The sequence below is a fragment of the Phoenix dactylifera genome, chromosome 9 (assembly GCF_051530095.1).
Source record: "Phoenix dactylifera cultivar Ajwa chromosome 9, Ajwa_hap1_PhDact_Kaust_v1.1, whole genome shotgun sequence".
Classification (NCBI taxonomy): Eukaryota; Viridiplantae; Streptophyta; class Magnoliopsida; order Arecales; family Arecaceae; genus Phoenix; species Phoenix dactylifera.
This window is the reverse complement of record NC_143198.1, coordinates 23,531,052-23,543,642: the sequence shown is the minus strand read 5'-3', so window position 1 is coordinate 23,543,642 and position 12,591 is coordinate 23,531,052. Positions and strand designations below refer to the sequence as shown.

General features: G+C 41.3%; 1 protein-coding gene and 1 long non-coding RNA gene across 2 annotated transcripts; one reads left to right on the top strand and one right to left on the bottom strand.

The window, feature by feature from the left end:
* The first annotated feature begins 1,400 nt into the window (after positions 1–1,400).
* Positions 1,401–5,845, top strand: LOC103714766 (sugar transport protein MST6-like). Its single transcript, XM_039131775.3, has 4 exons — positions 1,401–1,721; positions 1,822–2,144; positions 3,822–4,451; positions 4,966–5,845. The coding sequence occupies exons 1-4, from the start codon at positions 1,589–1,591 to the stop codon at positions 5,443–5,445; spliced, it is 1,566 nt and encodes a 521-aa protein (XP_038987703.3). The 5' UTR covers positions 1,401–1,588; the 3' UTR covers positions 5,446–5,845.
* A 1,780-nt stretch (positions 5,846–7,625) lies between these two features.
* On the bottom strand, positions 7,626–9,835 carry LOC149752894 (uncharacterized). The gene is made up of 2 exons (XR_016396476.1): positions 9,271–9,835; positions 7,626–7,776 (listed from the first exon to the last, which is right to left on the bottom strand). It is a non-coding gene; the product is annotated as an uncharacterized LOC149752894 (long non-coding RNA).
* Positions 9,836–12,591: the final 2,756 nt, after the last annotated feature.

The window sequence follows — 12,591 nt, the reverse complement described above, 5'->3', positions numbered from 1 at the left end:
AGTGGAACTCAAGGCCGCCTAGGAGGAAGTCTCTTATGCGAGGGAAGTTTTGGGGGCCCGGAGCATCATTTTGGAGGGAGACTCAATGGAGGTGATTGAGCAAATCCTACAGGAGGGGCCGAAGGTATTCGACCACCCGCTTCTAGAGAAAATTCGAAGGTTTTTGACGGGTGTGATGCATTCTAGGTTGTCCATGTGTTTTGGAAGGCAAACAGAGTTGCTGATTGGGTTGTCTTCTTTACTGTTCACTATTTTTGGAGAGATTTTCTAAACCTACCTTGTATCTGTTTCTTTGACTCTGTGAAGTATTTTGTCCCATGATTCAGATGATTATGCTCACGCGCGACTATTGTGAACTACCGATGTACCAAAAAAAAAGAGAGAAAGAAAACACACACAACGCTTTCCAACACTCAAAACAAATCATCTAGGAGCCTCCACGTATAAGAAGAAAGCAACAATCAACATGTGTAATGCACAAAACCCATATACATAAGGAGGAACTATCAAGTGGATGGTCATGATAAGTCGATGCATGTATAGTATGTAACTTAGGGTTTTGAGAGAGAAGTACATGCAATGTTAATAAATGTGGGTACCAGCCATTGAGGTGGTAGCCCAATGGGAGCGTGGCCTTACTTCCAACCAAGTGGTTCCAAGTTCGAAACGCACGGGCGTCGATTAAATTGTGGAGGCCGGATGTTTTCTGCTCGGATACGAGGTCTGGAAGGTCGTATCGCTCTATTGGTAGCCTCGGTGGTGCTAGGTGTGACGTACTCACACGTGGTATTCGTGCCGGAGCCTAGAAGGGTAACCAAGCCGGGCCCACGGGTGGGGAGAATATGAGTAAAACCGGCTGGGGTGCCCAATACACAGTCATTTCTGCCCGCATCGAACATTCTTCTGGCGGGGTGGGGGTCCAGTGGGGGCTGCTACATGGGGGTGGGCTTGTCCCTTCCTCCCCCCTCCCCCCCCCCAAAAAAAATAATAATAATAATAATAAAATAAATAAATGTGGGTACCATCATTAGAAAGAATACTTAAAGAAGTAGTTGTAATTACAAAGAGGCCATCTTGGGAAATTCCGCACACTTTCAAGTCGCCGATCAATTAGCTAAGGCAGTCGGCAAATTGGCGTATCGAATTAATTAATTGCCATATATTTTCAACAGTACCGTCAATTGCGGTTGCGGGGACTTGGAATCGAGGGAATCACTGATTGTTCCAATCCAACGGTCGAGATCCGACCACCGAGAGGGCGCAACTCATGCTTTCCAAAATCGGCGAGTTGGCGATCCGAATCACCGCGCCCGCTAGCCTGATACGCTACACCCCACAGCTCACCTAATTTTTTCGCCCCACGTTTTGACTCGCTCCTCTATAAATCCCCACCCCTCCCCTCTTCCCAAACTCCCTCATCTCTCTCTCTCTCTCTCTCTCTCTCTCTCTCTCACCCCACGTTTTGACTCCACTATAAATCCCCACCCCTTCCCTCTTCCCAAACTCTCTTATTTCTCTCTCTCGGCGATCTTGTTTGTGGTTAGGGTCAGGGTTTCGTGTAGTCCAAAGAGGTTGGAGCTCCTTGACAATGGCGGGAGGAGCGATCGTGAGCACCGGGGCGTCGAAGGACTATCCCGGGAAGCTGACTTTCTTCGTGTTGTTCACCAGCATCGTCGCGGCCACCGGCGGGCTCATCTTCGGCTATGATATCGGAATCTCCGGTACAACAAAAGCTCTCTTTTTTCGCGGATCGTTTTAGGGTTTCCTCTGCCGGATCTGACCAGATTTGGGTTTTTTTTTGGGTTGGATTTTCTTTGTTAGGTGGGGTGACTTCGATGAATTCGTTTCTTTTGAAGTTCTTCCCGTCGGTGTACCGGAAGGAGCACGAGAACCAGAGCACGAACCAGTACTGCAAGTTCGACAGCCAGGTGCTGCAGATGTTCACGTCGTCGCTGTACCTGGCGGCGCTGATCGCGTCCTTCTTCGCATCGGTGGTGACGAGGATGTTCGGCCGGAAGTGGTCGATGTTCGGCGGCGGGATCACCTTCCTCGTCGGCGCCGCCCTCAACGGCTTCGCCAAGAACATCCTCATGCTCATCCTCGGCCGCATCCTCCTCGGCATCGGCGTCGGCTTCGCCAATCAGGTATTATTCCACCAAACAATTTTTTTTAGAACTTCTAAGATCGGAAGCCAAAGTGCTTCCTTGAATCTTTTTCCTTTTTTGAGTTCGGTATTTTTCCTATATCCGACAAAATAAAAAAATAGTTCCGGTTTGTTTTCACATCCCCGGAGAAAAAGGGTTTCTTCTGTGTGTCATATTTCCCACTACTTACTCCTTTTATTGCATCAAAATCTTTCGTTTTAGTTATTTTTTAATAAAATTTTGACATTTGCCGACTTTAGAGTAATAGTCCGGATGCTCTCCGGGTCCGGGGTTGAAGCGCGGAGCTTTTTGCGATTTTATTTTGGCGTAAAAGTAGTAGCCATTCAAACGAGAGAGTAGGTCGGAATAGTTGTCTTCGTTTCGTCACATGGTTGGCCCACGCGACTTCTTAGTCCACCAACTGGTTACTTTCTGCGGTATATTAAAATATGAAACATATAAAGGCGTTTTGATATTACTACACCATTATTATCGGAGGCCAATGCTGTCTTCACGTTGTCCTAACCGTAGCAGAAATATCATCCTCCGGAAAGCCATGTCGCTTTCCCTTTTTGTCTTCTTAAGCCGGTGATCTGCTGTCTGCCTTCGAACAGCAAAACTCTTCTAGCAATGTGGGACCTGTCTGAATTTCTTCAGTGTTTGATTGATTGGCAGACGGTTTTTCACTGGGTGATTGCTGTTCGGAAATAGACACCAAATCCCAAACTATCGAAAAGGACTTCCGTCTATTAAGCTTTCCGAGTCCGCCAATCTGGGCTTGGACTCCAGAGCTCGGACTCTTTTTACGCGAATATTTAAGAGCCACATGATTTTTTTTTTTTTTTTGAATAAAGTCACAATCTATTGCTTTGTCTTTATATCCTTAAGTTTTTACTGAAATTATTTATTATAATATAAGATTGGAGGAGGGGCTTTATTTTTTTTTTTTATATACATCGGCGGTTCGGACACAACTAAGTCAAAAAAAAGCAGAAATTTTTTTTGTAAGAAGACGGGATGGAGTCGTATCTCCCTCAGATAATGCCTCTGGATTACTGGGCATATAGAATGCCACCCAGTTTGGAGCATTATTGGTCTTTCTGTAGACAATGCATTCACCTAAAAGGAGGGGTTTATTATTGCCCCTGCGACTTCTCTGGTTCAAAGTTCCGCAGCTTATAAATGTTTTTCTTTCCCGGATCCCTCTGCCCGATATGTATAAAGAGAGAACCGCCTTTCAATAATACCAAAGGCTCTTTCTTACCAAAAATTGCCAAGGCTTGAATGCGACATAGCATCTTTTTTTTTTATTGAAAATAATATATTTTGTTTTTGATATATCTAATGACTAAAATACCCTCCAATGCACAGGTTTATTTTATTACTGTTATTACACTTCCAAATTCCAACTCTTCTTCTTTTTTTTTGGCCATTTTGATCGTTTTCTTGGACTAATATTTCAACAAGTGACAGCTCTTTGTGATTATCTTCAAAAATTACGTGCACATCCTTATATTCAAACGATTCCTGTCTTAGAGGATGCTTCTTTAATTTCTTATACGCATACACGGGGATAAGAATCAAACTCGGGCTTCTTTGTCTGTTTACAAAGTTTCAGTTCTCTTGTTGCTATGTATCTTAGACTATCGTGTCTTCTTGTTTCGATGGTGATTACAGTCCGTTCCGGTGTACCTTTCTGAGATGGCCCCGGCCCGTTTGCGCGGAATGCTCAACATTGGCTTCCAATTGATGATCACCATCGGCATCCTTGCCGCCAATCTCATAAACTATGGAACATCCAAGATCAAAGGCGGATGGGGCTGGCGCGTAAGCCTCGGCCTTGCCGCCGTCCCTGCTGGGATAATCACCCTCGGCTCGTTATTCCTTCCTGACACCCCGAACTCCCTCATCGAGCGCGGCCATGCTGATGAGGCCGTGCACATGCTCCGCCGCATCCGTGGAACTGATGACATCCATGAGGAGTACAACGATCTCGTTGCTGCCAGTGAGGAGGCGAAGCTCGTGAAGCACCCCTGGAGAAACATTCTTGACAGGAAGTACCGCCCCCAGCTTACTATGGCCATCCTCATTCCCTTCTTCCAGCAGCTAACTGGCATTAATGTCATCATGTTCTATGCTCCCGTGCTCTTCAAGACCATCGGATTTGGAGGCAATGCGGCACTTATGTCAGCCGTTATCACAGGACTGGTTAATGTGTTTGCTACGGTTGTCTCCATCTTCACCGTGGACAAGCTTGGCCGGCGGAAGCTTTTCCTGCAGGGTGGAGGCCAGATGCTTGTTTGTCAGGTATATTAGCGACCTGTTCCTGAAACATAGACATGGATTGCGTAAACGCTGATTTTAAAATCTTTTATTTGAGGTTGCTGCACTACGAGTAATGACATTTATCAGAATTCGTAGAGTAGCCTGTCTTTTGGGGTTAAATTTTCTATAAAAATGCCTTTTTTTTGTCATTTCATGACTGTTTCTGAAAAGTTTTCTATCAATTAAGATGGCTAATATGATCGTCGATGGTCAGTTTTAATCTTTGTTTTGCGACCTAGTGTGAGTATAACTATTGTGTGAGCTACCAGAACATAATCATTATCAAGGCCATGCTATTTGGATTAACCCAGTCATTTATTCATCACTTTCATTGACACAATGTGGATCGTTCAAAAGTAAATCTGCTGGAGTTTGGAGAGAGATTAGTATCTTAACACTAGCTCTGTTTTGATTCCACAAGCAAGCAAGTTATAATTTGCACATATTATCTCTTTTCAGTGCATATGCTAAGACATTTTTTTATTTTTTTGTGTAGATCATTGTGGGGACACTGATTGCAATCAAATTTGGGACTAATGGGGAGGCGACTCTTTCCAAGAGCTATGCAGCCTTCGTGGTGCTCTTCATTTGCGTCTATGTTGCTGGTTTCGCTTGGTCTTGGGGCCCCTTAGGGTGGCTGGTACCCAGTGAGATATTTCCACTAGAGATTCGGTCAGCTGGGCAAAGTATCAACGTCTCTGTTAACATGCTTTTCACCTTCATTATCGCCCAGGCTTTCCTAACGATGCTCTGCCACTTGAAGTTTGGCTTGTTCTACTTCTTTGGTGGGTGGGTTTTAATCATGACCACTTTTGTTGCCTTCTTCCTTCCGGAGACTAAGAATGTGCCGATTGAAGAGATGATTCTGGTCTGGAAGGCTCACTGGTTCTGGGGCAAGTTCATTGCTGATGAAGACATCCATGTCGGTGGCGGCATTGAGATGGGCAATGGCAGGTCGAAGGCTGGGTCCAAGTGATGAAGGTGAAATCACACGGATTGAACTTATAGGTGGTAGTTAGTGGTTTCAACCAAGACTTTAGCTGTTTGCTTTCTTCTTTTTTTTTTTATTTTGATCTAGTTTTTTGTTTCTTTTTGATCTTATATGCGGTATCAATGAATGTTGAAAGAATTAGGAGACGACAGAAAAGCTTGGATCATTATATGATTGTTATGATGATACGAAGGGAATTTTCTTCTCTTTTGCTCCTTTTTCTTTTCTCTGAAGCATCAAAGAAGTTGTTGCACATGGAAAAATTATTGTCATGGTACCAAAGAATGTGTTTGTAGTTAGATGGTCCTTGTAATGGACCCTGTTAGGTAAGATGTGGACTTCTTATAACCATTATCATCTATTCTTAGTAGAGATTGTTTATTATTATGCTGATCTTCAAAATTGCCTTTGAATCATTAACAAGCTAAGGTTCTGTTCTGGTAGGTAGGTATTGAAAAGTTATCCGAAGCTCCAAACTTCCCAGTTGTTTCATTCTTCTGAAATCTTATAATCAGGATCTCAAAAGATTAGCTTTGATTTTCCCTTTTTTTTGAGCTATCAAATTATTAGCTTTTCACCTTTGCAAGCAATGATAGGTTTCCCTTCATTTCTGGTGAGAGTTTTCATTTTCTTATGAGACTAATTAGAGTAGGCAGCATGATGTATACGGATATTGTAAATGAGTCCTACACTTCCAGCTTTGTAATTTTCAATTATCGTCTATCCAAATTCAATCGTACACCATATTGTTCTTCTAAGTTTCAGGAGATGTAATTACTAGTTTCCCTTCCAATATGCGCAACTCGGTACACTATCTGATTTGTGGTGTTGCAAATGATTTTTTTTTTTTTTTTTTGATGGTAGTTGTAGATGAATATCTTAGTCAGCTAATCACATGTTTGCTTTATTAGCAATTAGGAAGTTACCCAACTGAGAATTTTGCCAACCAGTTCCCATGTAAAGATCTCTGCTTCCAGATTTGTCATTCGAGAAGACAGTCAAAGATCAGGCAATCTAGTTTTGCATCTCTCAAACTTCTTGTCATATAATCCAAACTTTATGTATCCAATCTATGATTTTATAGGTAAATATCCTAACCTTTCAAATGGGATGTTTGCTTCTTTAGCACTAGTAGACCTAGATATCATCAAATTGGGAGTTTGTTAGCACAAACCCCCCAACGGTGCAAAATACAGAGAATGCGCTATCATATGTGCTGTCCTCATCGTTCAATTCCGACATACGTATCTCTCATATATACATTCCCCACCAATCACATCTAACCACCAGTTCTTTGAGATTGCAAATGTGTTTGGACCATGATTTTACTAACTCTGTTATAGCTATAGTACATTGCCCATGTTCAATGGTCATTATCCACAAACAGTTATTTGACCATCGCTATTTATCATCACTTGCTAAAATTTCAGAAACCAGTTTGCTGAATGTTTTAGTATCTTGTTATAATGGCCACAACAAACAATAGCTTACAAGCATTGAATAATAAAATTATGGCCTTTTGAGATCTAAACAGTAAGTTTGTATTTAAATGAATATTTCTTAGATTTACTTTACCTATACCATATAAAAAGTTAAAGCATTTAATTTAGTTTGTGTATGTATACGGTACACCTTTCCAACAAGACTAAAATGCCTCAATAGCATTACTTAAAAAGCAGACCATTACTTAAAAAAGCACTCTCTATTTTTTTCAGCTCCTAAATAGTCCAATCCAGTCGGTTTCGTCGCACTTCACCGGGATTGATTTAGGTTAGGAAATGGTCGGTATGATTTATTTGTTGCTCTATGTCCACCCTTCATCAAGATTTTATCAAATTGAGAACATAAAACATTCAGGATGGAACACTAGATTGATACCAGTGTGGTTCACCTTATAATCTGCAGCTTCCCTCACACATATTGATGACTTGTAGGTCTGTCTCCTGCAACTATTGAAACTAAAACCATCATTAAGCTTGTAAGCAACATCGATGAATGCTTAAAACAAATACAATATGTTGATTGGTCTATGTCACGCCCCGAACCCAGCACCCGGATCCAGTACGCGACCAGCCGTATGAGCCCTAGAGCAGTGCCCTAAAGATCATGCAAGGCCTAAGATGAATAAAAATCTGATAATTCCACAGTTAATCACTTAAATCAAATAGATAAATCCAACATGACCAGATAATCAAATTGGTTCATTTACAAAAAAAAACTTTCAATATTCATTGATATCAAGATAGACTAAGTAACTAATGACTCTCATACTCGCACTTTGCGCTCATCCCATCCATGTCTATGCATCCTGCAACTCTGAAAGAAAAAGAAAAAGGGGGGTAAGCTTTACAGCCCAGTAAGAATCCCTACACATCCATACCAACACAATAATAGTATAAATTTGAAAGCCACGATAAATCGATGCACATTTCCTGAAATCATAAACCGGCTATCAAAAGACTCAAATAATCAATATAAGTATGTACGTCAAATATCAATGAAAGTCCAACCACGCAAGAATGATATAGCATACGATAGCTCATAAATCTTCATTAATATTTTTAATGCTTTTTCTTTCCATTCTATATTAACTTGATCCGGATCAATTATTTTTCCGACTTTGGGCTACATTCCGGTCACGTTTCCGGCCCGTGACGGGGCAATTGATAGTATCACATTTCTAGACTGTGATGGGGCAATCGATAATATCACATTTTCAGCCTGTGATGGGGCAATTGATAGTATCACATTTCCAACCTGTGACGGGGCAATCGATAATATCACATTTCCAGCCTGTGATGGGGCAATCAATAATAACGAGATAAGCCCAAAGTCCCTGCTCATTTAATCAATTCACAAACACACATCCATTCTCTTTTCCACTTTATTTCCGACCTAGACTAACCATGGTCACGTTTCCAGCCCGTGACAGGGCAATCAATATAACATGGTTAGTCCACACCACCACATCCATAAATCCAATTATGCAGATATAGGTTATACACATACATGCATCCATCATAATACCAATCACAAGCCAAAACGATCAAAATATAATTTAATATAAACCTATTTTTGCTTTGTCGGGATCATAGCATATCAACATATATGGTGCAAAAATATTTATATCATGCAGGATTGGCGTACAAGGATTCTTATTCTTTGCTGACAACCCAGACAGACCACCGTGATCTACGAACTAGGGTGCGTAGAACCTTGCTCAATGTCTCTTTATCCAACAGTTTATTACCCTACAGAACCAAATCAATATTAAAAATTATCCGGAGTATCTGACAACCCAAAATCCTCCATTGACCCACGACTATCCAGCAATCCTTACAAACAATGATCTCCTCGGATCAAACTAGAGAGAGAAAACTCCAATCTAGAGAGAGAAACTGGAGAGAGAAAATCTAGAGAGAGAACCCATAGAGGGAGAAAGTCTATAGAGAGAGTCCCAAGAGATTGAAACATCGAGGAAGAAACTAGGAGAGAGAAAGAGAGAGGGGGATAAAATAACAGGGAAGAGACATCGTTGGTTCTCTCTCTCTCTCCCTCTCTTCCTTCCTTCTTCCTAATGGGAAGGGGGAGAGTGCTTGGCAGCAGGCGGTCATAGCCGGCGACGCCCCATGGTCGTCGGTCCATGGCGGTGCCGGCGGTGCGCCACGACCGGCGACGGTCGGCCGGAACGGAAGAGGAAAAGCAACCGAAACAGGAGAGTTCGGTTCACATCGATCCGGCGGCTTGCCGGCCGGATTCCCAAGAAAAACAGTGGCCTAAAGACGAGGAGAAGGAGGAGGGGGACCTTACCTTACCTCCGGCGAACTCCTCCGGCCGGCCCGACGGCGAACAATCCAAGCTTCTCACGGATCTCTCTCTCTCTCTTTCTCTTTTTTTTTTTTTGGTTTTGAAAGAGCTCTCGATTGATGCCCTAGGAAGAGGGAAAAGGAGTCTTTTATAGAAGAGGATTGGTTCAATTTAGGTAAGATTTGATTCTCCTTTTTTTTCCTTTTTTTTTTTTCCCCTCTTGTGGTGGATTCGGGAAGGGATTGAAGCAGGGGAGGGAGAAGACCCCGTTCGGGAGTCTCCCTCCCCTTCACATGGGTCGGGCCGGTGCTGTGGTTAGCGGGCCGGCCCGGCTCAAAATGTGGCTCTTACAGTCTATTTGCAGTAAAACAGATGTCCTTGTTTTTTTCGTAATAGAATGTTGTTGCTCGTTGGCATGACATGTACTCGCATAACCATGAAGGCTCAAGTATTACGTAAAACATGGGACATGGTCAGCCTAGGGGTGAGGACATGCAGCTCCACGTCCGGCAAACCTAATCCACAATTCAAGTCACCTTATTACGAACCTATCCATGAAGGTTCTTTGCCACCTTTCTCATAATAAACGGAATCGTATTCCCCCCGTTCCGATGGAAATCTTTGCATTACTTTTTTCTTCACCCCAACTTTAGCTACTTTAATTTATTTCTCCCCTTTCTCTACTCTGTCAAGATATGATTATATCATGCAGGTAAGGAGGTTATGATCTCTATAGAGCAGCTTGTGAAGGTGACGTCGTTTTAATTAAAAGAAACATGCATGGTCACACCCAAGATTTGGAGTTCCCTAATCTTCACATGTCAGACCGAAAGTTCTGGTCATGTATTAATATTCATATGTGAGTTCATGGAAAACCTATGATGGGTGAGTTGTTTATGACGCATTTCCAACGGGAAAAAGGGAGAAAAATTTGCATGGGAGCATAGGTTCAATAAAAAGTGCTTGCTTGATCCGTCCTCTCCACAAATCCAGGTGGACTGTGTATGGTGTGGATAAACAAAATGGATAAGAATGTAGTGATGTGGAAATGCAGTGTAATCTCGCAAAAGTTGGACTCGAAAAAGTTTGACATCACCTCGTGATACATCGGCAGCACCTACGATGTCGTCCCTATCGTATCTTCGAGATGAATAAAGATACATCGAACCTCGTATAATTGGTTCTTTCAAACTGGCCACGCTTGGCACCCGTTTTCCACATCATCTCTTTGACCAGCAACCAAGGCTTTCTGTATTCATCCATGGTGATCATTAAAAGTTGGTACCGGTCTTCCAACTGCACCTACGAATAAAGTGAACAAAGAGAGAACTTACATCAGAGGAGTTGTACTCGGACTCAAATGTTCTTTCTTTGATTAATACGACTAGCCATCCAAGATTATAATCCAAAGTCTCATGTAAGTGGAGTTCATACCTAACCAAAGAATACCAAAGCCAGTTGTACCTCGGGATATGCCCCAGGCCTGTCTTAGGGGGTTCAGGTTGTATCCATGGAAGAATGATTAATTGATCTTCTTTCATGGCATCCAACTATTGGATCGTGTCCTGCACAGATTTTAAAGTTCTTCAATTTTTTCCTTTCTGCTTGCGTAGATATCGAAGTGGCTGTTGTGCGATACTATGGTCGACGTTGCGCAAGAAGAGGAATCATTCTTTGGTGCGAAAGATGCAACCTGATCCGTGTTCCAGGTCCATTAAGCCGGGCCGTAAATCACCAGTCTAGACTCTATAGCAATTAAGATGAAATCTAAACGCCCATTGACTTTGGAGGCTGGATAATCTTGGACATTCTTTTTAATGCCTTCGATTGCTTCCCAGGATGTAAATAGAGCGGCCCAATCGGTGTTTACGCTGCTTGGGCCAGTATTAGGCCAGCCCAATCAAAAATGTTAGAAACCCCTGCTTTGCATGTCACCACTAATTCTTCCTCCTTTACTCACAAACAGAAGAGAGAGAACTAAAAAGCTTTGCACTGAGGTTCTCTATAATCTTTTCAATGAAAATTTGGGTACCAATGCTGGCATGATTGCATAAATGGCAAATTTTGCCCAAGAGTAATTATGTATTAAATGGGTTGAGCAAAGATCACATTAAATCCAGATATTGGTTAGGGATTTTCCCTTTTTTTTGTTTTGTTTTGTCTTTTTTTTCTTTGGGTTGGGGGGGGGGGGGTATTAATAAAGTCGGTATTAATGATAAGAGTTTGTAATTAGCTATTGTTAAAGTTCATTGCGTAATGCACAAAATGAATTTGGTTATTGAAACCTTGTGTCTATTGTAATTTGTTAAATTGTTGTATTACATTTTCAGAATAGTTGGAGAAAGAACTAAAAAAAAAGGCACCCCGCGCATCACATAGGTTATATACTAGTACATTTCAAGAGTGTAACATAATGGTCGATTTTCTGGTTAATATGGAAGGGTTTATGGTGCAATCAAGCATCCGGATTGATCTCTTTCCCTACAATTTTGTTATCTTCCTTGAGCTAATGCTCTATGGTTGCTTTTCTAAGGGGGTTAACCCTTCTCTTGTGGAAAAAATATAAATATTATAATGATTGAACTGCTATTTTATAAGAAGATAGTCTATGAGAGATTTGGGAAATTACAAGATCCACTATATTGCATGGTTTTTCTCATTCTCTATCGTCTCTTGCTAATGTTGCATGGACATCAAATGTAGTTGGAGTGTTCTTCTCTATCTTCATACTCATTAATAAACATATAGTTTGTAATATAAATTTGTTCAATCTAATTATTTTAGTAATAGATTATTAATCAATTGTTCAAATTTGGTTCAATCTAGTCATTGTTAACAAAATTAGATTTTAATGACTACCAAACATGCAAAATCTATGAAAACTAACAATCAAATAGAATTAATAATCCACACATTAGCTAAAGCTTCTGATTTTTGAATAAGAAAACATACGCAACACGTTCTAATACATAGCACAAATCATCTAGGAGCGTCCATGTAGAAAGTGAAGATCAACACGTGTAATGCGCAAAACATGAATACTGGAGGAGGAATATCAAATGGATGGTGGTGACATGCAATACATGTATAATATATAATTTAGGGTTTTGAGAGAGAAGTAAGCACATGCAATGTTAATAAATGTGGATATGGTTGACACTATGGCATTCGGATAGAGTTAGTTGCACTAGTAATTTTTGGCCTCATTATAGAAAGAATAGAGGAAACTATTTTTGGATATATTTATAGAAGTAGTTGTAATCACAAAGATGCCGGTTTAGGAAATTCCGAGTTCTTGTAAGCCACCGATCAATTAACTTAGGA